A 27,138-nucleotide genomic window follows, 5' to 3' on the forward strand; every position below is an offset into this window, starting at 1 on the left:
TCCTGTCTGTTAAGCACTATAGAATTTGTATCATTCCAATTTTACAACCCCCTATTTCCAAAGAAAATAGAGCCTCAAAAACATTAAATAAATTTCCTTAAGATCACCTAACTAGTAAGAGCTAGGATTTAAATTCAATAACATCAAAACTCCATAGTCTTTTTACTTCATCATGGTACTTCCTCCTGGAAATAAACAGAGCTAAAAAAGATAGTTTGTGGCCGGGCATGGTGGCTCACGCCTGTAATCCAAGCACTTTGGAGGCCAAGGTGGGCGGATCACCTGAGGTTGGGAGTTCAAGACCAGCCTGACCAACATGGTGAAACCCCGTCTTTATGAAGGAAAAAAAAAGAAGTTAGTTTGCTTTAAAATGTAATGCAATGACATACTAGCTCAGTAGGTTGGAAAGAAACTGAAGCTTTTTAAATATCTCAGACGGATATGATCAAAATGTTACTTTATTCCATCCTTGTCCTATATTTCAACACTGCTTTCACTATGTAAAATGTTTTCAGATCAGCAGGATACAAGATTAACTAAGAGAATATAGTCAAGAAGCAAGACATGGTGGGAAAGGCTTCTATAGTTTTAACGATGTCAACCTTAAAACTCCTTGATCTCTCCAAACCTAATATAAATTTTTTTAAAAAAGAAAATTAACAGAAAAAAACCTCCTATATGAGGTGACTCTTTGGGTATAAAGGGAAGAAAAAAAAGAAACACCTCCTACAGGATAATCATAGGTTGAAAGGAACAACTTCTCTATTAATCTCAACTCACAAACAAAACCCAGAATGCAAGAGGCCTGGTCTTTTTGTCTTTGACACACAGCACAAAGCCAGCACATAAATCCTGATGTTAAATATGTGATAACTTTCCCAATGTGTAATGCTCCCTGCAGGATTCTAGTCATGCATGCTTTGACAAGTTCACTCCACCATACAAAGGACATTTCATATTTACTAAGTATTTTGTAAATGCTCCATAAACAATCAATGATCCCAGCATTTTGTTGACTGTGGGCAGTAATCATTTCAAAGTACTGGTGTTCATAGCCAAAACGTACATTTTATATGTGTGAACAGATGCTTCATGAAGGCCTAATACAAACTACAAATTGATACTAAATCAGCAAATGCTGTGTTAAGATTTCATTACCATTCCATTTGACTCTATTCCAATTTACACAGTGCCACCTAGCATTACAGGATACAGTGGTAACTCAAAGAATCTCTAGGCTAAGCTTTTTAGACAGAAAAGACACACATACATGTAGTGAAGAGAACTTAAGACAGTTTATCTTGATCAAAATTCAAGTACCAGGCTTTAGGTCCCATCAGCCTTTAACCCTTTCTATTGAGAATGTCCAAATCCAAGCCCAGTTGATTTTCAGGGGGTCTGTAGATGGACCAATTCTGGACTGGCACATAGGGTGCCGAAGACCCAGGCCTTTCATCCTCAGTGGATTTCATCTTCAACCTGAAACAAAATGAAAACGATATAAAATTTTGTTCATAGGAAGTAAATATTAAACTGATAGCTTGGCATAGTTTTCTTTAGAGGTAGTCATATAAGGCACTGCTATCAGAACAGACTCCAAGTTTTATTTCCCACTATCAGAATTTCCTTCCTTTTTAAAGCAGAATAGTATTCCACTATACAAAGGTATCACATTTTCTTTATCCATTCATCTGTTGATGGACCTTTAGGTCAATTCCTTATCTTGGCTTTTGTGAATAATACTGCAATGAACGTGCAGAGTGTAGGTATCTCTGACACACTAATTTAATTTCCTTTGAATATACCCAGAAATTGGGATTTCTGGATTATATGGTAGTTTTATTTTTAATTTTTTGAGAAATCTCCATAATTGTTTTCCATAATAGCTGCACTAATTAATAGTCCCTAAAATAATAAATTTTAAAATAATACAAAACTAGATTTTAATCCTGGCTCTCTTGTGTATTTGCTGTGCCCATGGGTAAGTCATGCAACTTCTCTAAACCTCAGTTGTCACCTCTGTAAAATGAGAACAAATACTACTTACCTCTTAAAACTTCTGTGAAGATTAAATGAGATAATAAATATACTGTACACTGTAGCTAGCATGGAGTTAAATGTTTAATATGTTATTTCTATTACTTGCCCAAGCTCAACCAGCTAGTGATTAGAACGGCAAGTATTCTGCCTACAAATTTCACACTTTTCCACAGCCATTAAAAAAAAATCATGTCTTTTGCAGCAACTGGAGCTGCTGGAGGCCATTATCCTAAGTGAATTTACGTAGAAACAGAAAACCAAGTATCACATATTCTCACTTATAAGTGGAAGCTAAATATTGGGTTCACAGGGACATAAAGTTGGGAACAATAAACACTAGGTACTCCAAAAGGAGGGAAGGAGGGAGAGGAGCAAGAGCCGAAAAACTTCTATTGGGTACAATGTTTACTACCTAGGTGGCAGGATCAGTTGAAGCCCAAACCTCAGCATCATGCAATATATCCTGTAACAAACCTGCACATGTGCCCCATGAATCTACAATAAATGTAAATTTAACAAAAACAAAAATTCATTTATTCTTCTCACAATAGCTCAGAAGCCAGAAAGGCCACTCATATAGTACTCTTAAGGGCCCTTCCAACTCCAAGATGTTGTGTCTTTTCTTTTTTTTTGAGACGGAGTTTTGCTCCTGTTCCCCAGGCTGGAGTGCAATGGCACGATCTCGGCTCACTGTAACCTCCTCCTCCCAGGTTCAAGCTATTCTCCTGCCTCAGCCCCCCCAGGAGCTGGGATTACAAGCGTTCAACACCACGCTCAGCTAATTTTTTGTCTTTTTAGTCGAGACAGGGTTTCACCATGTTAGCCAGGTTGGTCTCAAACGCCTGACCTCATGATTCGTCTGCCTTGGCCTCTCAAAGTGCTAAAATTAACAGGCGTGCCTTGCCATAAAGTTATTTCTTAACAAAAGGAGGCTTCCATTGGAAAGAACCTAATTTTTTCCCAACTCACAAAACTACCACCTAAAAAACCAGAACTAAGCCTCTTAAGACTGAAACAGCTTTGGAGAAATTCCCAAAGTCTCCTTTTTTATTTTGCATGTCTATATCCTAAAACATATTTTAGCTTTTCCTAACTTAATACTAAAATGGGTCTACTCCCTCAACACCATAAGTTCAGGGGCATACCCAGCACACATTTTCTAAGAAAACATTGAAAGAATGCCCCTTCTGCCCCTTTGAATACAGATGACTTGGCTGTTCTCGGCCACTGCTGTCACTCCTTCCCAACATTAAACATGTGCTCAAAAGAACAAAAAAATAAAATAAAAAAAGATTTAAAAGAACGTGCTCATAACAAGATAAACCATCCTCTAGTCAAACCAAAGTGGATAAATATATACTCACACAAAAGCCATCAAGATGATTCTGCTTTTGGTAGAAAATCCTTTACTGCTCAATCAAGACATTTAAAGTATTGATTGGTTTCTAATCACCACTATGTGTACAAAATAAATATAAATAGGAAGCTCTGCAAAATATCTAGATTCCTTTTAAACAAGAATATGCTAAAACCCAGTTGAAATGCCTATATGCAACTGACTTATTTACAAAGTTATTCCTTTAGGGAGAAATATCAAGATCATAATCTAAATATCTACTGATAAAAGCTAAATAAATTATGGCATGTACATAAAGTAGAATACTATGTTACCATTATACCCCAAAAACCTATTGAAATAAAAAATATTTTTTAAAAAAAATTTTTAAAGAATACTGTTACCATTATAAAGAATGTGGATACTACTCATGGAATTATTAAGTGGAAAAAGTAAGACATATAGTAGAGTAGATATAGAAAAAGGGAAGGATAGTCACACATATTTGCTTACATGCATAAAATATCTTAGTAACACTGTTATGCGAGAGAGGAATTGGATGGCTTGGGGAAGGGGATAAGAAACTGATTTCCTTTGAATTCTGAACCATGTGAATACATTACCTATTCAAAGAATCAATTATAACCGCTTGAGAATTATAAAAATTATGGGAGGCCTACAAATGCCTATTACTACATTCAATTAACTGGTTTATTTGTCTTTCTCATGCTTTCTACCTATAAGGATACCCAACATATACATCATATAAAAACTAACATGTATCAAAAGAAAGGAATGCAGTGAAATTACATTTGAGGTCACTAGACAAAACTTTGTATGAGAAAACAGATATCCAAAATACTATGGTAAATAAGTACTGCTTACTTCTAAAGGTACCTAACATTTATTACATACCAACTAGGGCCTAGTTTTTATATATTTTATCTGATCTTGGAAAGCTAAGCCTGGGAATGGCTCACTGCTACTCCCAAGGTCACCAGAGCTGTAAACTGTGGCGCTGGAATTTGAATCTAAAGGCTTGCCCTAAACTAAGGTCCCCGGATCTTTTTCCATAGCTTTTTAGGACACATTCACCACTACGGCAACATTAAAAATTAGGAGCTCCTCTTAGGGCTTATCTGTCCTCAGAGTTTGCTGCCCAGGTTCACCAAGAAAGCCGAAATGATCTGAGCTAAGGCCAGGAAAAAGACAAGATCTGCTGCAGCTTTCACAAACCCAGTAAGGACCTGGGCCCTCTTAGACACTCTCCGGAGAATTAAAATCTACTCAGCTGAACGCCTTCTCCTGAGATCTGACCTCACCCAGGGAGACACAAATCAAACAGCATTGGGATGATAACAGTATCTCTCCCTCCCAGTGAAATAAAGCCTCGCGTTTTCCAAGAACACACGCACTGTGCACATGAAGCAGAGTCTATTGTTCCTGGGTCACCGGGACTCAGAGAAGGAAGGCAAACCCCAGCACTGCAGAGGCCCACGTGGAAACAAGCCAGGCAGAGCATTTCGCTGTCTTCTTCCAACCTCCACAGAGCCTAAATTAATCGCCTTGCGACTCACACACACTCCAATGCCGGCTTGAAATAAAGGCCTGCCACTTGGGTATATGGCATAAAAGGAAGAGAAATTCAAAACAATTAAAGAGAGCAAAATTAAGTGCACACTCACCAGCCCACCAAAACGCAGAAGGAGAGAAAGTGGAGAGACAGGAAGTGGCCTTAAGAAGTGTCTTCAGAACCTGATTGGCTAATGAGTTCAAGAGGATTCCCTCCTCCTTTACCTTAAAAGGTACTGAAATGACGTAAGCCGCTCCACCCTTCTCTCTTTATGGACCAGTGATGCTTCTTGCACAATTTTTAGAGTGAACTTCTAAAACCAAGTTTCCTTTCCAGTTAATGTCCTTAAGCAAACACAGGCTAATTTAAGCTATTTATACACTCCTGTTTGTGTGGGCCTACTACATTCTATTTCAAAGAATTTTCATCCCTTAAGGGTAATTTCTTATCCTTTGTGACCTCAGCATGGTCACAATTGATGCTAGGCAACAGATTCCATTATAAACAGTCTAGATCCATTCAAGTTAAAATTTACCTTCATTTTTTTTCCCAAAAATCCAAAGCTGGCTTGATAAAATTTACTTTCAGGTAATCTTTGAACTAACAAGCTTAGAAAATAAAAGGTAGGTGGCTAAGTATTTTAGGCTTTAAATAAAATTTAGCTCATTTTGAATCTGAAACTTGCCACTTATTTGCACACATCTTTTTTTTTTTTTTTTTGAGATGGAGTTTCACTCATGTTACCCAGGCTGGAGTGCAATGGCGCGATCTCGGCTCACCGCAACCTTCGCCTCCTGGGTTCAGGCAATTCTCCTGCCTCAGCCTCCTGAGTAGCTGGGATTACAGGCACGCACCACCATGCCCAGCTAATGTTTTGTAGTATTGTTAGTAGAGACGGGGTTTCACCATGTTGACCAGGATGGTCTCGATCTCTTGACCTCGTGATCCACCCGCCTCGGCCTCCCAAAGTGCTGGGATTACAGGCTGGAGCCACCGCGCCCGGCCTTATTTGCACACATCTAAGCCTCAGTTTCTTCAACTATAAAAAGAGGGAAAAATTATGAAATCTTCCTACTCTGATTGTTGTGAGTTTTAAGTAAAATAATTTATATGATGTACTCAGTACAATGCCTGGTGCATAGTACTCAACAATGTTAGCCGTTATTGTTATTACATATTTCTTGTTAGGTTTATCTTCCCAAGTAGACTATAAACAATTAGAGAGCAAAGCATACGTTTTACACACCTCCAGACCAAAACAATGACCTTTAGTGCTGAGAACATAAGTGATTAAGTAATTGTTTTGATTCCTAACATCCTCCTCCAGTTAAAGTGTATGTTCTTAGTCCGTTAAAAAAAAAAAAAAATTTTTTTTTGAAGCAGGGTATCACTTTGTGTTCCATGCTGGAGTGCAGTGGTCCAATCTCGACTCACTGCAGCCTTGACCTCCCGGGTTCAAGCAATCCTCCTGCCTCAGCACCCCACCAAGTAGCTGGGACTACAGGCATGCACCACCCCACCCAGCTAATTTGTGTATAATTTGTAGAGAAAGGGTTTCGCCATGGTGCCCAAGCTGAAAGATTTCTTTTTAAGCCATAATTAGAGGACTCACTAGCACAATATTCATCATCATTAGTATTAATAGTATTAATAAGTGCCATTATAGTATATAATAGGGAATACAGATACAAATATGTTATAGGTACAAATATACATGTAATATGCAAATATTTGAAGTATAAAGATTCAAGGTATACGAAGAAATATACAATTCTAACTCACAGTAGTTCTCATTTTTTAATAATTTCATCCTATTCACCCTGCTTCCACCTGACTAGAAATTATTACCTATTCCAATCCACTTTAGAGTTTAACTGCCCCAAATTTCCCAATATTTAGCATCAAATGCTACTTTGTTGTTTCATAAGTGATTTATTGTAACTTCCAGAGTCAAAATATTTCTTGAATGTTTACTATAAACCAGGAATGCTGCTAAGCACTTTATATTCATTACTTTGTTTAATCTTCACATTACCCCACGAACGTAGGCACTTTCATTATAACTATTTCACCAAAGAAAAAAGGAAACAGAGTTATGGAGATTAAGGAATTTGTCTATTTAGCAAGCAACAAAGTCAGGATTCAGACCCTGGTTGCTATGGTTTGAATGTCCCCTTCAAAATTCATATTGAAACTTAATCCCTAAAGTGGCCGAACTTAATCCTCATTAGAAGTGGGCCCTTCAAGTGGTGACTGGATCCTGAGGGCTCCACCTTCATGAATAAATTAATCTATTCATGGCTTAATAGGTTATCATGGGAGGAGAGCTAGTGGCTTTAAAGAAAAGGAAAAGAGACTTGAGGATAGCATGTTAGCAGTCTCAGCCTCCTGGCCATGCAATGTCCTGCAATGCCTTGGAACACCACAGAGTGTCCCTTCCAGCAAGAAGGAGTTCAGATGCAACCCAGAGACAGCCCCTTAACCTTGAACTTCGCAGCATTCATAATTGGAAAAAATAAATTTATTTTTAAAATAAATTACCCATAGCCTGGCCCACATGGTGGAACCCCATCTCTACTAAAAATACAAAAATTAGCTGGGCATGGTGGTATGGGCTTGTAGTCCCAGCTACTCAGGAGGCTGAAGTGGGAAGATGGATCACTTGAACCTGGGAAGCAGAGGTTGCAGTGAACCAGGATTGTGACACTGTACTCTAGCCTGAGTGACAGAGTGAGACCCTCTCTCAAAAACTAAATAAATAAATTACCCAGACTTGGCATGGTGGCTCATGCCTATAATCACAGCACTTTGAAAGGCTGAAGTGTGCAGATCTCTTGAGGTCAGGAGTTTAAGACCAGCCTGGCCAACATGGTGAAACCCCATCTTTACTAAAATACAAAAAATTAATCAGTTATGGTGGTGCACACCTGTAATCCCAGCTACCCAAGAATCTAAGGCAGGAGAATCGCTTGAAACCAGGAGGTGGAGGTTGCAGTGAGCCAAGGTGTGCCACTGTATTCCAGCCTGGGCGACAGGGTAAGACTTTGTCTCCAAAAATAAATAAATAAATAAACAAACAAATAAATAAGTGACCCAGTTTCAGGTATTCTGTTATAAGCAACAGAAAACAGACTGAGACAACAGCCATCCAACTTGAGAGCCCAAATTCAACCACCACACTGCCCTGCCTCCTATTGTGCGATTTCAGAAACTCTTACAAAGTACAATATTCTTTTAAAATTCCCATTAAATATCTTTCATTTATGATATTCTGTATTCCAGGTTTTAGTACTCATAAAAATCTATTATGAAATTCTTCCCAGCTGGAAACATCAAAAGTCTGTGCTCTGCAAAATAATATTGAAATTGTATAAAAGTAGATAGATTCCTGGGGCCGGGTGTGGTAGGTCACATTTGTAATTCCAACACTTGGGAGACAGAGGCTGGAGGATCGCTTGAGCCCAAGAGTTTGAGAGCAGCCTGGGCAGCATAGTAAAACAACTGTCTCTACAAAAAATAAAAATAAAAAATTGGCTGGGCATGGTGGCTCATGCCTGTAATCCCAACACTTTGGGAGGCAGAGGCAGGTGGATCACAAGATCAGGAGATCGAGGCTATCCTGGCCAATATGATGAAACCCCGTCTCTATAAAAAAATAAAATAAAAATAAATAAATAAATAAATAATTACCAGGAATGGTGATGCCTCTGTAGTCCCAGCTACTAAGGTAGGCTGAGATGGGAGAAGAGCATGAGCCCAGAAGGTATAGGTTGCAGTGAGCTGTGTTTATACCACTGCACTCCAGCCTGGGCAACAGAGTGACATCTTGTCTCAAAAAAAAAAAAAAAAAAGTAGATTCCTGGGACATAACTTCAGAGATTCTAATGCAGTGCGTGGGACTCAGCAATATGCATTTTAATAAGCACCCTCAGGTACTTCTGGTAGATTTGAGGCTAACCCTTTGGAGAACACAGATTGAATGACTGTTTTTTAAGGATGTTATCACTGAAAGGGTGGTGGGGGTGAGGGATAAGAGACCACACACACACGGGGTACGGGGTACACTGCTCGGGTGATGGGTGCACTAAAGTCTTAGAAATCACCACTAAAAAACTTATTCATGTAACCAAACACTACCTGTTTCCTAAAAACCTATTGAAATAAAAAATAAATTAAATAAAGAAAAAAAGAATGTTATCACAGCTGAAGTGAGTAAACTCTTGGAAAAGGTATCAGTCTTTAAAAACTTTTCATTCACAATTTATTCAAAATGAAGGATTAAGAAGAGCCATTTGTCTGTAATTAAAAATTAAGCATCTCCTTTCCAAGTTCACATTTGGTTATCCATCTTGGAGAAATATTGTGCCCAAAGGGGCATGTTCAAGGAATGATGTTCCTTGTAGCACTGGCTATGACAGCAAAACAATTAGAAACACCCACGTCTATTCAAAGAATCATTAAATCATGATACAACTATCCCTTGACAGTCGTGGTGGTTAATGGGTACAAAAAAATAGAAAAAATGAATAAAACCTACTATTTGATAACACAACTGAGTGACTATAGTCAATAATAACTTAATTGTACATTTTTAAATAACTGAAAGAGTATAATTGGTTTGCAACTCCATAGATAAAGGCTTCAGGGAATGGATACCCTATTCTCCATGATGGGTTTATTTTACATTGCACGTCTGCATTAAAACATCTTACATACCCCATAAATATATACACCTACTATGTAGCCACAAAGTTTTTTAAATGATGCAATTATTCTATGATATACTACCCAGTAGTTAAAGAGAATGAAGTAAATCTGCATATAACGACATGAAAACATCTCCAATGCATGTGAAGTGAAAATGGCCAAAAATAACACTGTGTAATATTCTCACATTTATGTGATACTTCCCCCCAACACATACAAATAAGGCAATATAGAATAATTCTATATATACACATCTTTACAACTGAATGAAAAGAAAATAGTCTGGAAGGAGACACACCAAACTGCTAACAGGTTACTCCTAGGAGCAGGACTGACGGAATTGAGGAACTTTTTGGTTTTGAATATCTGCAATGTTAAACACAAGGGTTTGTATTTAAATAATAAAACAATATCTCTCCACAAAAAAGGGATAGAGATCCAAAAGTAGGTTTCTATTTAGAGGTAAGAAGAGAAAAGTAGGAGACCCGCAACCCCTTAAGGCAGCAAAGGACAGGCTTCAAAGGCTTCAAAGGCTAAATGGACACTGCATTGAATGCCTATCCCCCAAGTTGAACCTAGGACTCCAGAGACTGGGCCTTCTACATATTCAATACCTCCTACCCCAACTCTGAGCTACTACTTTCCCCCTTATAATAGGTCTCAGAACTCTCCGTTTTAAATTAATATCTCTTGAGGATCCTTTCCTCTCAAAGTTGCAGTAAAGTAGAAGGCTCTCATCAATGTCCCCTTTTCTAGCTATTCCTGAAGACATGTATGCAAATTTCTTTAAATGGTGCTCCTAATCCACAGCTTTGCTGATCACTTTTGGGAAATTGGCAAATCAATAATTAATAAATTTGGAAATTTATTTATAATGTCAGGCAATATAATAAACCATACTTGTGGAATTTTTTTTTATTTTAATTTTCAAAGCTACCACAAATTAAGGAATTTCAAAGCTTTTAAAAATTTCCTAGGTTCCTTCAGTTACTGAACTTTTTGATTCTGAATTTCTTTTTTAAACAATTCTCAAGATCCACCTCTTTGAATAAAGTAGGGAAAAAATCCTCAAGAAAGTGAATTTTAATAAAGTCTCACCTTTCCTTCAGAATCCAGTCTTTTTCAAGTTACACTTATCCCTTGCTCCTTGACATCCTGTCTTATTTGGTATCTCATTCAATAAATATCAAAACTAGATACTGTTCCAGGCAATGGTTATAGAGCAGTAAACAAAATACACACAGCCCTGGCTCATTGGAGCTTACAGTCTAATGGAAGGAGTCAGATATCCTAAAAATTAAACAAATATATGTTATGTTGTAATTAGTACCCTGGAAAAAAATAAAGCTGACTAAGAGGCTACAAGTGATGGTAGAAGTACTATTATTGATATCCAGGAAGGTATCACTGCTATTAAGAAGATGATATTTGAACAAAGACCTTAAGAAAGCCAGAGATCAATCTGGTTAGCTGGAAGAAGAGCAGGCCAGTTAGAGAGAACAGAAGCCTGTAGGCAGAAGGGTGACTGGCATGTCTGAGACAAAGTGGAAAGAGGCCAGTGTGCCTAACAGGAGTAAGCAAAGGGAAAAATAGCAGTAGATGAAATCAAAGCACTGGAGTAAGAGGCAGATCATATAGAGTCCAGTTAAGTCGTGGCATTTGAGATGGGGAGCTGTTGGAACAAATATGATCTAACTTTCATTTTATTTATTTACTTTATTTTTCAGACAGGGTCTCACTTTGTTGCCCAGACTGGAGTGCAATGGTGCAATCAAGACTTGCTGCAGCCTTGACTCCCTGGGCTCAAGCAATCCCCACACCTCAGCCTCCTGAGTATCTAGGACCACAGAAGTGCACCACCATGCCTGGCTAATTTTTTTTTAGTATTTATAGAGATGAGGTCTCCTATGTTGCCCAGGCTGGTCTTGAACTCCTGGGTCAAGTGACCCTCCTACCTTGGTCTCCCAAAGTGCTGGGATTACAGGCCTGAGCCACTATGCTCGCCCATAACTTCTGTTTTTTTTTTTTTTTTTGAGACGGAGTTTCGCTCTTGTTACCCAGGCTGGAGTGCAATGGAGCGATCTCGGCTCACCGCAACCTCCGCCTCCTGGGTTCAGGCAATTCTCCTGCCTCAGCCTCCTGAGTAGCTGGGATTACAGGCGCGTGCCATTATGCCCAGCTAATTTTTTGTATTTTTTAGTAGAGACGGAGTTTCACCATATTGACCAGGATGGTCTCAATCTCTTGACCTCGTGATCCACCCGCCTCGGCCTCCCAAAGTGCTGGGAACTTCTGTTTTAAAGAAGGATCAGTTTCGGCAAGGCCTGGTGGCTCGCGCCTGTAATCCCAGCACTTTGGGAGGCCAAGGCGGGCAGATAAAGAGGTCAGTAGATCGAGACTCTCCTAGCTAACACGGTGAAACCCTGTCTCTACTAAAAAATTAACCGGGTGTGGTGGCGGGTGCCTGTAATCCCAGCTACTCGGGAGGCTGAGACAGGAGATCGCTTGAACCTGGGAGGCGGAGGTTGCAGTGAGCTGAGAACACACCAGGACACTCCAGCCTGGGTGACAGATGAGACTCCCTCTCAAAACAAAAAAAGGGACCAGTCTGGCTGCTCCAGTAGGGTGATCAACTCATCCTTTGCCTGGAGATTTTCTCAATGTTAGCACTTAAAGTTCCACATCCTAGGATACCCTCCAGTCTGAGCAAGTCAATTGTTGGTCACTCTGGCAAGGGCAAATGGAAAAACAGACAGATTAGGTAAGAAAGAATTTCCCTAAAAAAAAAAAGAAAAAAAAAAAGAGGAAACCAAGACACACAGTCTTATAAATATATGTGTAATCACGAAGACAATTGAATCAAAATTTGTTTTTGTCATTCTAGAAAAAAGTCCAATTTCTAAAGTTACCCTAACCAATGATGGGGTACAGTAAATGCTACCCCCAAAATATGGCACCTTAGAAAATGAGAAAACAGCAGGAGGAGGAAAGTCACTCTGACCTTCTCTCACCCTTTCTCCACTAAAGTGGGCCATAGAAACTAGAATTTACCCCTTCTTCCTTGAAAGGCTATAAAACTTAGGAAGTCACTCTCTGACCTTCTCCTTTCCTTCTTCCCTGGAGATTCTCATATGACATGTGTCAGGCCTGGAGGGAAGGAAAGTCACACAGAGGTGCCTAGAACAAACTAAACAAACAGGCCTTGCTAAGTTCCACCTCTCCAGTTTATTAACATGAGATCATACCTTTTATCTTCCAATCATACTTTTGTGTGACCATCCATAAAAATAGATCTCTTTATTTTTTTGTGTAATACTGGAAAAACAAACTGTTCTTCCTCTGTTCTCACATCACAACAATAATCAACACAGAAGACTTCTGCAACCAAATGTGTGCAATCAGTTCTGCAGCAGACAACAGCTGGGTGTCCCCCAATTCAATTCCGTTCTGAAACCGTCTACCTAGAGACTGTCTCAGAAACCACAGCTCAGTCCCATAAGACTTCCTGTCCTCCTTAAAAGTTATAAGTCCAGGCTTCTAGAACTTTTCACCCACTGGCTTCAAGTTGGGATTCCCACAACCCCTCTTTGGGTTGGATTAATTTGCTAGAGCAGCTCATGGAACTCAAGACCGCACTTACATTTCCCGGTTTATTACAAAGGATACTTTAAAGGATACAGATAAAGAGCCAGATGAAGATATAACACAGGGTGAGGTCTAGAAGTATCCCAAGCACAGACACTTCTGTCCCCTTGGAGTTGGGGAGTGCCACCCTCCTGGCACACGGATGAGCTCTTCTTCACCTTCCTGTAAGCTTCCATGTGTTCAGCTATGCTGAAGCTCCCTGAACCCTGTCCTCTTGGGCCTTTTATGAAGACTACATTGGATAGGCATGACTGACCATCACGTAGAAATGTGACTGGACAATCAAAACAAAGAAAAGAAAAGAAATGTGATTGGACAAAAAGGCTATGGTTTAACACTAATACACCACATGGGGAAACCCAGCAAGGCCTATCTGTTTTGGATTTTTTCCAGAGTGACAAAAACTAATTTTGGTTCTATTGTCTTTGTAATTACACGTATATTTATAAGACTGTGTGTCTTGCTTGACTATTCTTTTCTTTTTTTTTTTTTGGAAATGCTCTCTTACCTCTTAACTAATCTCCAGAAAGGCAGGGGAAGATTAAAGTCCTGCCTTGAGAAGGTGAAAGGAGGGCAAAGAAGCTCCAAGAGAAAGATTCTGCTTTCTGAGGCCTGCTTCTAAGGCCTAAAGCACCTCAATATTATAACAACATCTGTGGAAGTTGCGAGACACAGTGGATAAAAACCTATGTGTGTGTATGTATGTGTATATATGTCTACGTGTGTGTGTATATATGTACAGATATGTATATACCATTTTTCTGAGCTAATTTCATTTGAGAGGACAATAAAGGTAATGAAGTTTATAGTATATTTCATTTGCTACACTTTCTATGCTAGTCAAAGTGCTGACCCCTAATTAAAAGGACTTCTTTTGTTACCAACAATAAGAGACATCATATCTACATATTTTTTTTTTTTCCAGGACGGAGTTTCACCCTTGTTGCCCAGGCTGGAGTGCAATGGCATGATCTCAGCTCACTGCAGCCTCCGCCTCCTGGGTTCAAGCAATTCTCCTGCCTCAGCCTCTGGAGTAGCTGGGACAACAGGCATGCACCACCATACCAGGCTACTTTTGCATTTTTAGTGGAGATGGGGTTTCTCCATGTTGGTCAGGCTGGTCTCGAACTCCCGATCTCAGGTGATCCACCTGCCTCAGCCTCCCAAAGTGCTGGGATTACAGGCATGAGCCACTGCACCTGGCCATATTCTACACATTTAATCACATTTTTAAAAATCCTTGGTACAATTCTCAACCCTGATTTTGAGAAGTCATCCTAAGGAGAGATCTAAAATCCATGTCATGGTCATATTTGTTGGTACATAGGAATCAGATGGACTCCAGGTAGAATAAATGCTAAGAAATGCTGGGTTCCTGCAGGGTGACCTCCTCAGTAAATAACCACCCTCTTGGCAGCAGTTATTCACCTGAGTAGTGAATGAAAATCTCTGACTCAAAGTGCTGTACAAGAGCATCCTGGGACACGTCCCATGTAAACTGTGATTGACTCCAGTATACTTTCTAGTTGCATGATCTGCTATTTCTCTTTGTTACATTTTATGTATTCTCAGACTATTCTTCCTAGGATTTCAGAAATTTAACCGGATCCTATTTCTACACCTTCTTGGAACCCAAATAAAGAAAATAAATCCTATCTACTTATATATTCCTTCAGGCCATAATCTTAAGCAGGAATTAAATTATTCTTTGTTCAGACATGGGTGCTAATTGCTTACTCCAATGTGATACAAAACCAAACAACTAGTCATTAGGAAGAGTTCTTTTCTATTTAAGAGGCCTATTTGTTTTTGAATCATGGGAGCTTAAGAAAAAAAGGGGGAGTCTTTTTTTTAATCTTAGTTATCATAAATTCCTGCCTTTCAAAATATATTTTTTAAAGTAGATTTTCCCAAAAGTTATGCACCTTTTATGTTTAGCTTGATTAATCCATTTTCCTGTCATTATGATATGTCGATCTAGACTACAGATATTTAAAAATTTACATAAATCTTAGGTATTGATTTGCACAGTTAGCTTTTCTCTTTAAAACAACAGACTAATTTGTTATTTTTCTCCTTAATATTATTCTTTCTACTATAACAATTTTAACCATACAGAAAAGCTGAGAAAGGAATATAATGGACATCTATATGCTCATTACCTATAAATTAACAATTGCCTTTATTTTGCCCTATTTGCTTCATTTGATTATTTTGGCTGAAGTATTTTAAAGTAATTCCAGGCCAAGCAAGGTGGCTCACGCCTGTAATCCCAGCACTTTGGGAGGCCGAGGCGGGCAGATCACATGAGGTCGGGAGTTCGAGACCAGCCTGGCCAACAAGGAGAAACCCTGTCTCTATTAAAAATACAAAATTAGCTGGGCATGGTGGCGCATGCCAGTAACACCAGCTACTTGGGAGGCTGAGGCAGGAGAATCACTTGAACCTGGGAGGCAGAGGTTGTGGTGAGTCTAGATGGCACCATTGTACTCCATCCTGGGCAACAAGAGCGAAAATCCCTCTCAAAAAAAGAAAAAAAACAAAGGTCATATGAGTGGAGACTAATCCAATATCACTGATGTCCTTATAAGAAAAGGAGATTATAAGGGCTGGGCATGGTGGCTCACACCTGTAATCCCAGCACTTTGGGATGCTGAGGTGGGTGGATCACTTCAGGAGTTTCAGACCAGCCTGGCCAACGTGGTGAAACCCTGTTTCTACTAAAAATATAATAATTAGCCAGATGTGGTGGCGCATGTCTGTAGGCCTGTAGTCCCAGCTACTTGGGAGGCTGAGGCAGGAGAATCACACGACAGAGCAAGACTCTGTCTCAAAAAAGAAAAAAAAAAAAAAGAATAGGACACAGACACACAGAGGAAGGACAGCACCCATCTGTCAGCCAAGGAGGGAGGGAAGAGGCAGGTCTTAGAAGAAATCAACCCTGTGAAAATCTTTTTTTTTTTTTTTTTTTTTTTTTTTTTTGAGACGGAGTTTCGCTCTTGTTACCCAGGCTGGAGTGCAATGGCACGATCTCGGCTCACCGCAACCTCCGCCTCCTGGGTTCAGGCAATTCTCCTGCCTCAGCCTCCTGAGTAGCTGGGATTACAGGCACGCGCCACCATGCCCAGCTAATGTTTTGTATTTTTAGTAGAGACGGGGTTTCACCATGTTGACCAGGATGGTCTCGATCTCTTGACCTCGTGATCCACCCGCCTCGGCCTCCCAAAGTGCTGGGATTACAGGCGTGAGCCACGGCGCCCGGCCCCTGTGAAGATCTTTATCTTGGGCTTCTAGCTGCCAGAATCATGACAAAATCAATTTACTGTTTAAGCTATCCTGTCTGTAGTTTGTAGTTATAGCAGCCCTAGCAATACACTATGTGATCTCCAATAAATTATCCTAAAGCTCAGTTTCCTCACCTATAAAGTGGAGATAACATATGCCCCATGAGGTGGTTGTGAGAATTAAATGATGTATGTAAAGCTGACAGCACAGTAAGAACTAAATAAATTCTGGCTGTTTTATCCTTAAGAAGATTAAATGAGGTTATGCATGTAAAGCATTTAGCTCAGCGTCTAGTACACAAGAAAGCCTACTAAGTATTACCTATTTTTTTTTTTTTAAGAGATGGGCTTTCACCATGTTGTCCAGGCTGGTCTCAAACTACTGACCTCAAGTGATCCACCTGCCTTGGCCTCCCAAAGTGCTGGGATTACAGGGGTGAGCCACCGCACCCAGCCTTAAGTATTACCTATTCTTAACAAATTTTCATTTCATAAAGCCTTACATTATATTTTTCCTATCTCCAAAGTATTGCCTTTTAGACCTTGTCTAATTTATTTGTGCCATAATTAAGTCAGATGTAACAGGCTTTGTACCACTGAAATAGGTTAAGCAGTCCTATCCAATAAACATTTATGGAGCACCTACATTTTGTTAGATTTATTTCCAACTACTTGATATGCTTTGGTGTTATTGTAAAGGCTACCTTATCCAAAAATTTCCTTTATAGTTGTTTGAAGCTCTTTTATAAATATACAATTTCTTTTCATATACTATTTTCTATCACTCTTGCTAGGTTTTGTATTAAGGCAAAAATTTTATCCTGTAGTTTCTTCTGGCTTTTAAAATATTCATAATCAAATTACATACAAATAATGAGATTTGGGGTTTTTTCTTAATAAACTTTACATCTTTTGATGAACAAAAATTAATCTTTTTTTCCTCTTTTTTTTTTTGAGACGCAGTCTCGCTCTGTTGCCCAGGCTGAAGTTTAGTAGTGCGGTGTCAGCTCACTGCAACCTCCGCCTCCCGAGTTCAAGCGACTCTCCTGCCTCAGCCTCCTGAGTAGCTGGGACTACATTACATGCCCGCGCCACCACTCCCGGCTAATTTTTAAATTTTTTTTTTATAGAGACGGAGTTTTGCTATTTTGCTCTGGTTGGTCTATAACAGGGACTATTTTATCCTAACAATATGATTCTAAACGATATTGGTGCCAAAATCAGGATTACCCGATGATATAGTTAATACAGGCTTATTGAATCAGAGGGTCTGGGGTGGGGAATCTGCCTAAGTTTACAGTCCCCATACTCGGTGATTCTCATGCAGCCAAATATTTGGGCGCCCCTGACCTAGCGTCACCAAGAACCAGAAGACCATTAGCAATTTCGCGGACTTCCTGCCCCCGGGTTCCCTCTGTTCCCAAAGGGGTTTTTGCAGTTTCATGGAACCTTTCCACGTTCCACTCCCCGCCCTGCATTCTGCCCGGCGTTGATACGCTCCGAACCTCTCGCCTTACCGCCGCCACTCCGTTTTTCTTCAAAAGAGGGCGGGGGAGAGTAGTCTGAATTGGGTTATGAGGTCCCTGTTCGGGGTACCTCACCTCAGCCATTGAACTCGCTTCGCTGGCCGTGAGTCTGTTCCAAGCTCCGGCAAAGGAGGCATCCGCCGGGTCCCTCCCCGAAAGGCGGGGTCCACGGCATCTCCTGCCCAGTCTGACCCTCGCGCGGAGACCCGTTCTCTGGGAACTCACCTCCCCGAAACTCAGGGAGAGCCCTGTTAGGGCCGCCTCTGGCCCTAGTCTCAGACCTTCCCAAGGGACATAGGAATTGAGTGACAGGACGCACTCAGCTCGTGGCCCCACTGATGAGCTTCCCTCCGCCCTATGGGGAAGGGGTGGCCTACGCAGAACTTATAAGATTCCCACACCTAAAGACATTTAACGATTATGGTGACTTCCCAGAATACACAGCGACATGCAAATATTGCAGGTCGTACCTCGCCTGTCCCCCACAGTCGTCTTCCTGCCAGGGCGCACGCGCGCTGGGTGTCCCGCCAACTGACAGTGGACTCGCGATTCCTTGGAGCGGGTTGATGACGTCAAAGTTCGAATGCCATGGCTGCGCGGCGGCAACGGAGCACCGGCGGCAGCAGGGCGAAAGGTTTGGAGCGTATTAACGCCGGGCGGAATGTGGGGCGGGGAGTCAGAAAAGGAACGATGCCACCTACGGTGACACCCTTCCCCTTACGTGGCAACCATAACGTGGCAACCAAACCAGTCTGGGTGCTAAATTTTGTAAATTTCGGTTTTTCGTACCTTTGGGGATTACATAATTGTGCATAAAGCTTTGCGGACCTGGAACAACTAATGTGCCAGTAGTGTTGTTAATACCTAATGTCATCCAATTTACAAAAAGTAATTGTAAGGTACACCATTATTTTATACTCCACAAGAAAGAATAAGCACTGAAAATGGTGTACTATGATTCACTACTTACGTCGTCCATTGTAAGATGCATCCCAGTTCGAGAGAGTAAAATCCAAGTCTTAGACCTTTGAGATAGAGTATTATGTGTATAATGTTCTTAAATGCATAGGTCCACCCTATAAATTAGGTACTACTGTACTTCTCTAGAAATATAATATTGTTGTACAGTATTCTAATATTGAAGCAAGTGAAGTAGGAAGAGATCAAATACTTTTCCAAGTCTCTACAGATAGAAGCAGCAGAGCTAGGCTCTAAGTTAGGCACAAACCCTTGAGCACTTTATTAACCTTTATCCCGTACCACCTCATGTGTGAGGTGGATATTTGGGGGACACTGGGACACAAGTAAACAAAACAGATAGGCAGGCCTCAGTCTATGAACTTACAAGACTCCTAGGGCTCCCTTTTATTTTGTTTTATTTCATTTGGCTAAAATAGCAATTTAGGAAGAATTCCACAGACTGTTATACAAGAGTAGTGTTGCAACAGTTATTGCCTCTTTGTAAGCTTAGAAAATTATCTTAAACCAGCAGGGTGTGGTGGCTCACGTTTGTAATCCCAGCATTTTGGGAGGCCGAGGCGGGCAGATCACTTGAGGTCTTGAGTTTGAGACCAGCCTGGCCAACATGGGTGAAACCCTGTCTCTACTAAAAATACAAAAATTAGCCAGGCATGGTTGTGCACACCTGTAATCCCAGCTACACGGGAGGCTGTGGCACAACAATCACTTAAACCCAGGAGGCGGAGGTTGCAGTGAGCCGAAATCGCAGCACTGCACTCCAGCCTGGGTGACAGAGTGAGATTCTGCCTAAAAAAAAAAAAAAAGAAAAAGAAAAGAAAATTATCTTTTTTTTTTTTTTTTTTTTTTTTTTGAGACAGAGTTTTGCTCTTGTTACCCAGGCTGGATTGCAGTAGCATGATCATAGCTCACTGCAGCCTCAAAACTCTTGGACTCAAGCAATTCTCCTGCCTCAGCCTCCTGAGTAGCTGGGATTACAGGCACGCGCCACCATGCCCAGCTGATTTTTTGTATTTTTAGTAGAGATGGGGTTTCACTATGTTGACCAGAATGGTCTCGATCTCTTGACCTCGTGATCCACCCGCCTCGGCCTCCCACAGTGCTGGGATTACAGGCTTGAGCCACCGCGCCCGGCCGAAAAGAAAATTATCTTAAACCATTTCTTTATTTTTTTCAGTCTCTTAATCTACACATATTCAGGTGTACTCGTTCTTCTTTGCCCATTTCCAAATTCTGTAGCATTAAATGGAAGCAAAAGAGTTAATGATGGCAACACAGCTCCAGAAGACTCTTCCCCTGCCAAGAAAACTCACAGATGCCAGAGACAGGGGTCGAAAAAGATGCCTGTGGCTGGAGGAAAAGCTAATAAGGACAGGACAGAAGACAAGCAAGACGGTAGGCCAGGGAGCTCATGGGCCAGCAAGAGGGTCTCTGATAGGGGTGGATGAGGGGATGATATCTTGTTATGTCAGCTCTTATTTCTTCCTTCTTTCAGGATATAATTAATTTTTCTATCCTTTGGGCATACCACAAAACTATTCTACTGCCTTGAATCTTCGTTTTCATGTATTTGAGATGGATTGAGGCGTAAGGAAAGACCAGGATTGCTTGGGAGGGCAAAGTTAATCCTGACAAGTTTCTGTTTAACCACAACAGCTGTTTTTGATTCCCATAAAATAGTACCTATATGTTTTTCCTCAGAATCCGTGAAGGCCTTGCTGTTAAAGGGCAAAGCTCCTGTGGACCCAGAGTGTACAGCCAAAGTGGGTAAGGTAAGAGACTCTGGAACCGATCTTCAGTCCATGGGTGTCTCAGAGAGCATCCTTTGTTATAAGGACTCTTGTCTGGGTTATTGATAGTATTCATTGATGAGTGATTAGTTTTCTCCAATGGCAAGGGATAGGAGTGGTAGGACTTGGGGTTAATAATCAGGGTGTTTTTTAACATGGTGTGTTAGACCGTTCTTGCATTGCTATAAAGAATTACCTGAGACTGGGTACTTTATAAGTAAACAGATTTAATTGGCTAATGGTTCTGGAGGCTGTACAGGAAGCATAGCGGTATCTGCTCCTCAGGAGGCCTTAGGAAGCTTTTACTCATGGCAGGTGAAGCAGGAATAGGCACTTCACATGGCGAAAGCAGGGGAGAGGGAGACTGGAGGAGGTGTCACATGCTTTTAAACTACCAGATCTTGGGTGAACTCACTCATTATCAAGAGGACAGTAGTAAGAGAGTGGTGCTAAACCATTCATGAGAAATCCACTTCCATGATCCAATCACTTCCTACTAGGGCCCACCCCCAATACTGAGGATTACAAGTCATCATGAGATTTAGAAGGAGACAAATACACAAATGATACCACATGCTTACCTTTTGTGGTTGCCATCAGCCTTCTACACCTCATTCTCTTTTCAACCAGAAAATATTGTTAAGGGAAAACTGTTTTCTTGTTCTAATGAGAAACTGTACCCAATGGCACGAGTTACTGATGAATGGGAAAAGAATTTGAAATACAGAAAGGCTACCTCTACAGTAAGTTTTCTTTTTTTTTTTTTGAGACAGAATCTTACTCTGTCGCCCAGACCGGAGTGCAGTGGCTCAATTTCGGCTCAGTGCAACCTCCGCCTCCTAGGTTCAAGTGATTCTCCTGCCTCAGCCTCCCAAGTAGCTGTGACTACAGGCACGTGCCACCATGCCCAGCTAATTTTTTATTTTTAGTAGAGATGGAGTTTCACTATGTTGGCCAGGCTGGTCTCAAACTCCTGATCTCAGTTGATCCACCTGCCTCGGCCTCCCAAAGTGCTGTGATTACAGGGGTAAGCCACTGCACCCAGCCAAGTTTTTTTAAACTCAGAATTTTTTTTTTTTTTTGAGAGGGAGTCTCACCCACGCTAGAGTGCAGTGATGTGATCTCAGCTCACTGCAACCTCCACTTCCTGGGTTCAAGTGATTCTCCTGCCTCAGCCTCCTGAGTAGCTGGGATAACAGGCACCCACCACCACGCCTGGCCTGGGCTAATTTTAATATTTTTAGTAGAAATGGGTTTCACTGTGTTGGCCAAGCTGGTCTCAAACTCCTGACCTCAAGTGATCCACCCACCGCAGCCTCCCAAAATGCTGGGATTACAGGCATGAGCCACCATGCCCAGCCTAACTCAGTTAGATTCTTTGGTATAGTTAAAAAAAAAAGGAAGCATGTTTTTGTTATGGTAAGGTTATACCCAGGTTATGGGTAGAACATAGGTTTGCAATTCTTTCCCTGGGAGATGGATGTTAATGTTGCTGTAGAATGACAACTTGAGCCATAAGAAAATTTAGAGCCTCATTTAGGATCTCAGGGCTGAAACTAATGTTGACTTTTTTTTTCTTTCTCTCTTTCTAGGCTCATGTGTACTGTGAAGGAAATGATGTCTATGATGTCATGCTAAATCAGGTAAGAGGCAAAAGAGGCGGAACCATTGTATTTATGAGACCTTCTTCTTGATAATTATTGATGATAGCATCCCAGTGTTCAGATCTTTAAAGTCCTTTGTTTTCTAATTTTTATTTATTTATTTTCTTTTTGAGACAGAGTCCCACTCCATCTCCCAATCTGGAGTACAGTGGCATAATGTTGGCTCACTGCAACCTCTGCCTCCCAGGTTCAAGCAATTCTCCTGCCTCAGCCTCCCGAGTAGCTGGGATTACAGATGTGCCCCACCATGCCTGGCTAAGTTTTTGTATTTTTAGTAGAGACAGGGTTTTGCCATTTTGGCCAGGCTGGTCTCGAATTCAGGACCTCAAGAGATCCACCTGCCTCAGCCTTCCAAAGTGCTGGGATTACAGAAGTAAGCCACCGCACCTTGCCTAAAGTCCTATATTAATATTTGCCACTAGTGGTTAAATACCTGGGTACTCAGCCCTGGTACCCTCTTACCTGATAGCAAAATCCTCTGTGAGAAATTTTTTTTTTTTTTTTTTTTGCAGATTTTATATCATTTATTGAAACTTAACTCTCTGTTCATATTCTTTTGTACTTTTTTTTTTTAATAGGCAGGATCTTGTTCTGTTACCCGGGCTGGAGTGCAACTGGTGCAGTCAGCCCACTGCAACCTTGGGCTTCTGGGCTCCAGCAGTCTTCCCACCTCAACCTCCTGAGTAGCTAGGACTATAGGTGCATGCCACCAAGCCTGACTAATTTTTAAATTTTTTTATTTTTTGTGGAGATGGGAATCTCACTATATTGGATAGATGGTCTTGAATCTTTGGCTTCAAATGCTCCTCCTGCCTTGGACTTGTGAGGCCCTGGGCTTACAGGTATGAGCCTCTGGGTCAAAGCTGTTTTGCACATTTTCTAACAGGTTGTTGGTCATTTTCTTAGCCTTTTGTCTGTAACATAAATTGCTTACAGGTATATATTTTCCAGATTTGTCATTTACCTTTTGATTTTCCTTATGGTACACTTTTTGCCAAGGCCCCTTTTTGTTCTAACATCTAATGACCTTTTTTTTTTCACCAGGGGACTAAGGTCATACAGTGGCTTTAAAATGTGACCAAGTACGACAGGAGATAGAGGTAGGAAGGGGCAGCATGCTTAACAAAGAATGCCTCCATATCCAGGGCTTGGCCATGTAATACCAGCTGCTGTGCCTTATCATGGACATCTCTCTCTCTTCACTCTGAGGGATTTACTTACAAATACCTCTTTTTAGATACTGGCCATATATTCTCAGTCAGGTTAGTTATAGGACAGATGTGGCCATGGTTTTGCATATCCCTTGTCCCCTCCCAGTATTGCCCTGCTCTCAGCTCATTGTCAAATTGCTGTAGCTGACAAACCAAAGTTGTGAGTAGAACTGTCAAAAAATAAGTCATATAACAGTTGAACATAACAGTTTTAGACCTTTGGAGCATCAAAATTGTTTTCATTTGAGAAATAATTATCGGGAGTGGATTGGGAACTGGAAAACACAGGTAGCTTAGAAAATATCTCAATAGTGGCTGGGCAGGTGGCTCATGCCTGTAATCCCAGGACTTGGGAAGCCGAGGTGGGTGGATCATGAGGTCAAGAGATCGAGACCATCCTGGCCAACATGGTGAAACCCTGTCTCTAAAACAAAAATACAAAAATTAGCTGGGTATGGCGGCACATGCCTGTAGTACCAGCTACTCGGGAGGCTGAGGCTGAGGCAGGAAAATTGCTTGAACCTAGGAAGCGGAGGTTGCAGTGAGTCGAGATCATGCCACTGCACTCCAGCCTGGCAACAGAGCGAGACTCCATCTCAAAAAAAAGAAGAAAAGAAAATATCTAAATAGGGAGCTGAGGCAGGAAAAAACAGGAGGAGCCATCCAACATAGGATATTTGAGGTTGGATAGAGGGTTTTAGGAAGCTTCTAGGCTCCCACTTTAATTTCTAAGAATCCAAAGTTTAATGTATAAGCCCTATTTCTTCTTCATATTTTTAATTTTACAGGAACATAATTTTCTTGCCTGATACAGGAATATAATTTTCTTTCCTTTTCCTTATGGAAATTACTGGCACCTGTCATGAAGGATAAATCATTGGTTTATGTGATTTCCATTTGCAAAACTTTTTTTTTTTTCACTGCGCATAGACTAATCTCCAGTTCAACAACAACAAATACTATCTGATTCAGCTATTAGAAGATGATTCCGAGAGGAACTTCAGTGTTTGGATGAGATGGGGCCGAGGTAATGATTTTTATTGTGATTTTATGAGTTGGCATTCAGAAAGCCAGAAGCAGCTTAGTGAGTGGCCAAAGGATTCTCTGGGTTTAAATTGGGTCAGTAGAGGCTCTGAAGTCTAGAAGAGACCTAGGAATCAAGTTGGGCATCTTGAAATTGGGGAATGGCAGGCATCCTCCTTAGGAAGTTCCCACTGGGAAAACTAAGAGCAGCCCATTGAGGCTGAAAATTCTTCTGTAGTTGAACTGCTAGTAGTGCTCATAGACTGTGGCAGTTAGCAAGTAACTTGTATTAACATGAATAGTTCGTCCTTTCCTTTCCCTTCTCCCTTTCCTGCCTGTTAGTCAGATGTTAAGCAGAGAGATCTTGGAGAGATGGCTTGTTTCTATTAGGGAATATCTTTTTTTTTTTCCTTTTTTTTTTTTTTTTTTTTTTTTTTTTTTTTTTTTTTTTTTTTTTTTTTTCTAGTATAGAAATACCTTTGTCCTCTGTAAGGAAATATCTTATGTGTGGCATTTACTTTGCAGTTGGGAAAATGGGACAGCACAGTCTGGTGGCTTGTTCAGGCAATCTCAACAAGGCCAAGGAAATCTTTCAGAAGAAGTAAGTGTTAAAAAGTAACTACAGAAAAAAATACCTTCCTCTTCTTAAATGTTATCTTCTTCAATAATTTTTTAAGATGGAGTTTTGCTCTTGTTGCCCAGGCTGGAGTGCAATGGCGTGATCTCAGCTCACTGCAACCTCTGCCTTCTGGGTTCAAGCAATTCTCCTGCCTCAGCCTCCCAAGTAGCTGTGATTATAGGCGGCAGCCACCATGCCCAGCTAATTTTTGTATTTTTAATAGCAATGGGGTTTGGCCATTTTGGCCAGGCTGGTCTCAAACTCCTGACTTCAGGTGATCTACCTGCCCTGGCCTCCCAAAATGCTGGGATTACAGGTGTGAGCCACTGCACCCTGCCTTCTCTAAGAATTTTATAAATGTGTGGCTTATAAAAAAATTTTCATTTTATAGGTGTGATTTGGCCTCAATATTAATGTCTTTTCACCCTGACATTCTGTGGTTGAAACACCAAACTGCATCCTTAGTGATTAAATCAAACCAGAACCTTGAAAGTCACTAAAAACAGAAGGATCTAATATATTTAACACATCACCAACAAATTGAGGAAATTTGGGATAAGTGAAGACTGTCATGGGGTAGAGAATATTCAGCCAGATGCTGGGTGCAGTAGCTCATGCCTATAATCCCAGCACTTTGGGAGGCTAAGGTGGGATGACTGCTTGAAGCTAGGAGTTTGATACCGGCCTGGGCAACAAAGTGACACAGCTGACTCTACAAAAAAAAAAAAAAGAGAGAGAATATTCAGCTAGAATTCTTAAAACCTTATGATACAGATGAAGAACTTTTTGGAGAATTTGGGAACATGTTTCTTTCAGGGAAAGGGATTAGATGGCTATTTAAAATCTCGATGGCTTTTGTGGTGTTTGGGAAGGACAAGCATTGTTTTTCCCTGTTTTTAAAATTCCATTTGTCTCCAGAGTTTTTTGTCCATTTAATGTCCTCATTTAGAATTAGACTGATTTTGATTTATGGAAAGTTGATGGGTAAAGGAGATCAGTGGTGGAAAATAAATTGTTGGGAGATTTTCTGTCTAAGGAAACAGTTGTAAGTCCATCTTCATAGTAGACCTTTATTTGTAAAGTTTTCTTACACGTTGGACTCTACAGATTCCTTGACAAAACAAAAAACAATTGGGAAGATCGAGAAAAATTTGAGAAGGTGCCTGGAAAATATGATATGCTACAGATGGACTATGCCACCAATACTCAGGTAACTCTCATTATACTTTTGGGGGTAAACCTGTTTCTTCTTTATTTTACTTATTCTTTAGAGACAAGATTGTGCTCTCTTGCCCAGACTGAAGTGCAGTGGCATAATCATGGCCCATTGCAGCCTCAAGATCTCTAGGCTGAAGTGATCCTCCTACCTCAGCCTCCCCAGTATCAGAGACTACAGGTACCTGCCACTCTGCCCAGATGATTTTTCTTTCTTCTTTTTTTGGAAAGATGAGGTTTCACTATGTTGCCCAGGCTGGTCTGAAATTCCTGGGCTCAAGCAGTCCTCCTGTCTTGGCCTCCCAAAGTTCTGAGGTTACAGGCATGAGCCACCAGACCTAATCCTGTTTCTTCTTAATCAGGGCAAAGCAGAATAGCTTAGATCATTCCTAGACTGGGACAGGCCACGGTATCTTGAGTCCTTTCTACTTCGTACCTCAGGGGTAGGGGTGCTCTCAATGATCTTTGTAATCCCGAAGGGACAATAAGAATGAGGACAGAATGTGCCCTTCTAGTCTCTGTTATTT

At 40.8% G+C, this 27,138-nt stretch overlaps 2 protein-coding genes across 6 annotated transcripts in view; one reads left to right on the forward strand and one right to left on the reverse strand.

The window, feature by feature from the left end:
* The window catches only part of CCNB1IP1 (cyclin B1 interacting protein 1), a 34,991-nt gene extending 16,393 nt beyond the window's left edge, over nucleotides 1-18,598 (reverse strand). For 3 of the 5 annotated variants that reach the window (XM_017539580.2, XM_017539578.2, XM_017539581.2), the window contains exons 1-2: nucleotides 18,091-18,598; nucleotides 1,321-1,479 (exon numbers count right to left, since the gene is read on the reverse strand). The gene's annotated coding sequence lies outside the window, so the exon portion shown is untranslated. Of the gene's footprint in view, nucleotides 1-1,270; nucleotides 1,480-5,061; nucleotides 5,132-18,090 lie in introns of those variants that run through there. The other 2 variants (XM_037742392.1, XM_037742393.1) reach the window with 2 other exon arrangements.
* The window catches only part of PARP2 (poly(ADP-ribose) polymerase 2), a 13,538-nt gene continuing 4,997 nt past the window's right edge, over nucleotides 18,598-27,138 (forward strand). The window contains exons 1-7 of the mRNA XM_017539577.2: nucleotides 18,598-18,745; nucleotides 20,329-20,484; nucleotides 20,791-20,861; nucleotides 22,472-22,522; nucleotides 24,685-24,781; nucleotides 25,303-25,378; nucleotides 26,504-26,606. Coding sequence (XP_017395066.1) covers nucleotides 18,700-18,745; nucleotides 20,329-20,484; nucleotides 20,791-20,861; nucleotides 22,472-22,522; nucleotides 24,685-24,781; nucleotides 25,303-25,378; nucleotides 26,504-26,606 — 600 coding nt within the window. The 5' untranslated portion in view covers nucleotides 18,598-18,699. The remainder of the gene's footprint in view (nucleotides 18,746-20,328; nucleotides 20,485-20,790; nucleotides 20,862-22,471; nucleotides 22,523-24,684; nucleotides 24,782-25,302; nucleotides 25,379-26,503; nucleotides 26,607-27,138) is intronic.

Source organism: Cebus imitator, unplaced genomic scaffold (genome assembly GCF_001604975.1).
Source record: "Cebus imitator isolate Cc_AM_T3 unplaced genomic scaffold, Cebus_imitator-1.0 Scaffold119, whole genome shotgun sequence".
Lineage (NCBI taxonomy): Eukaryota > Metazoa > Chordata > Mammalia > Primates > Cebidae > Cebus > Cebus imitator.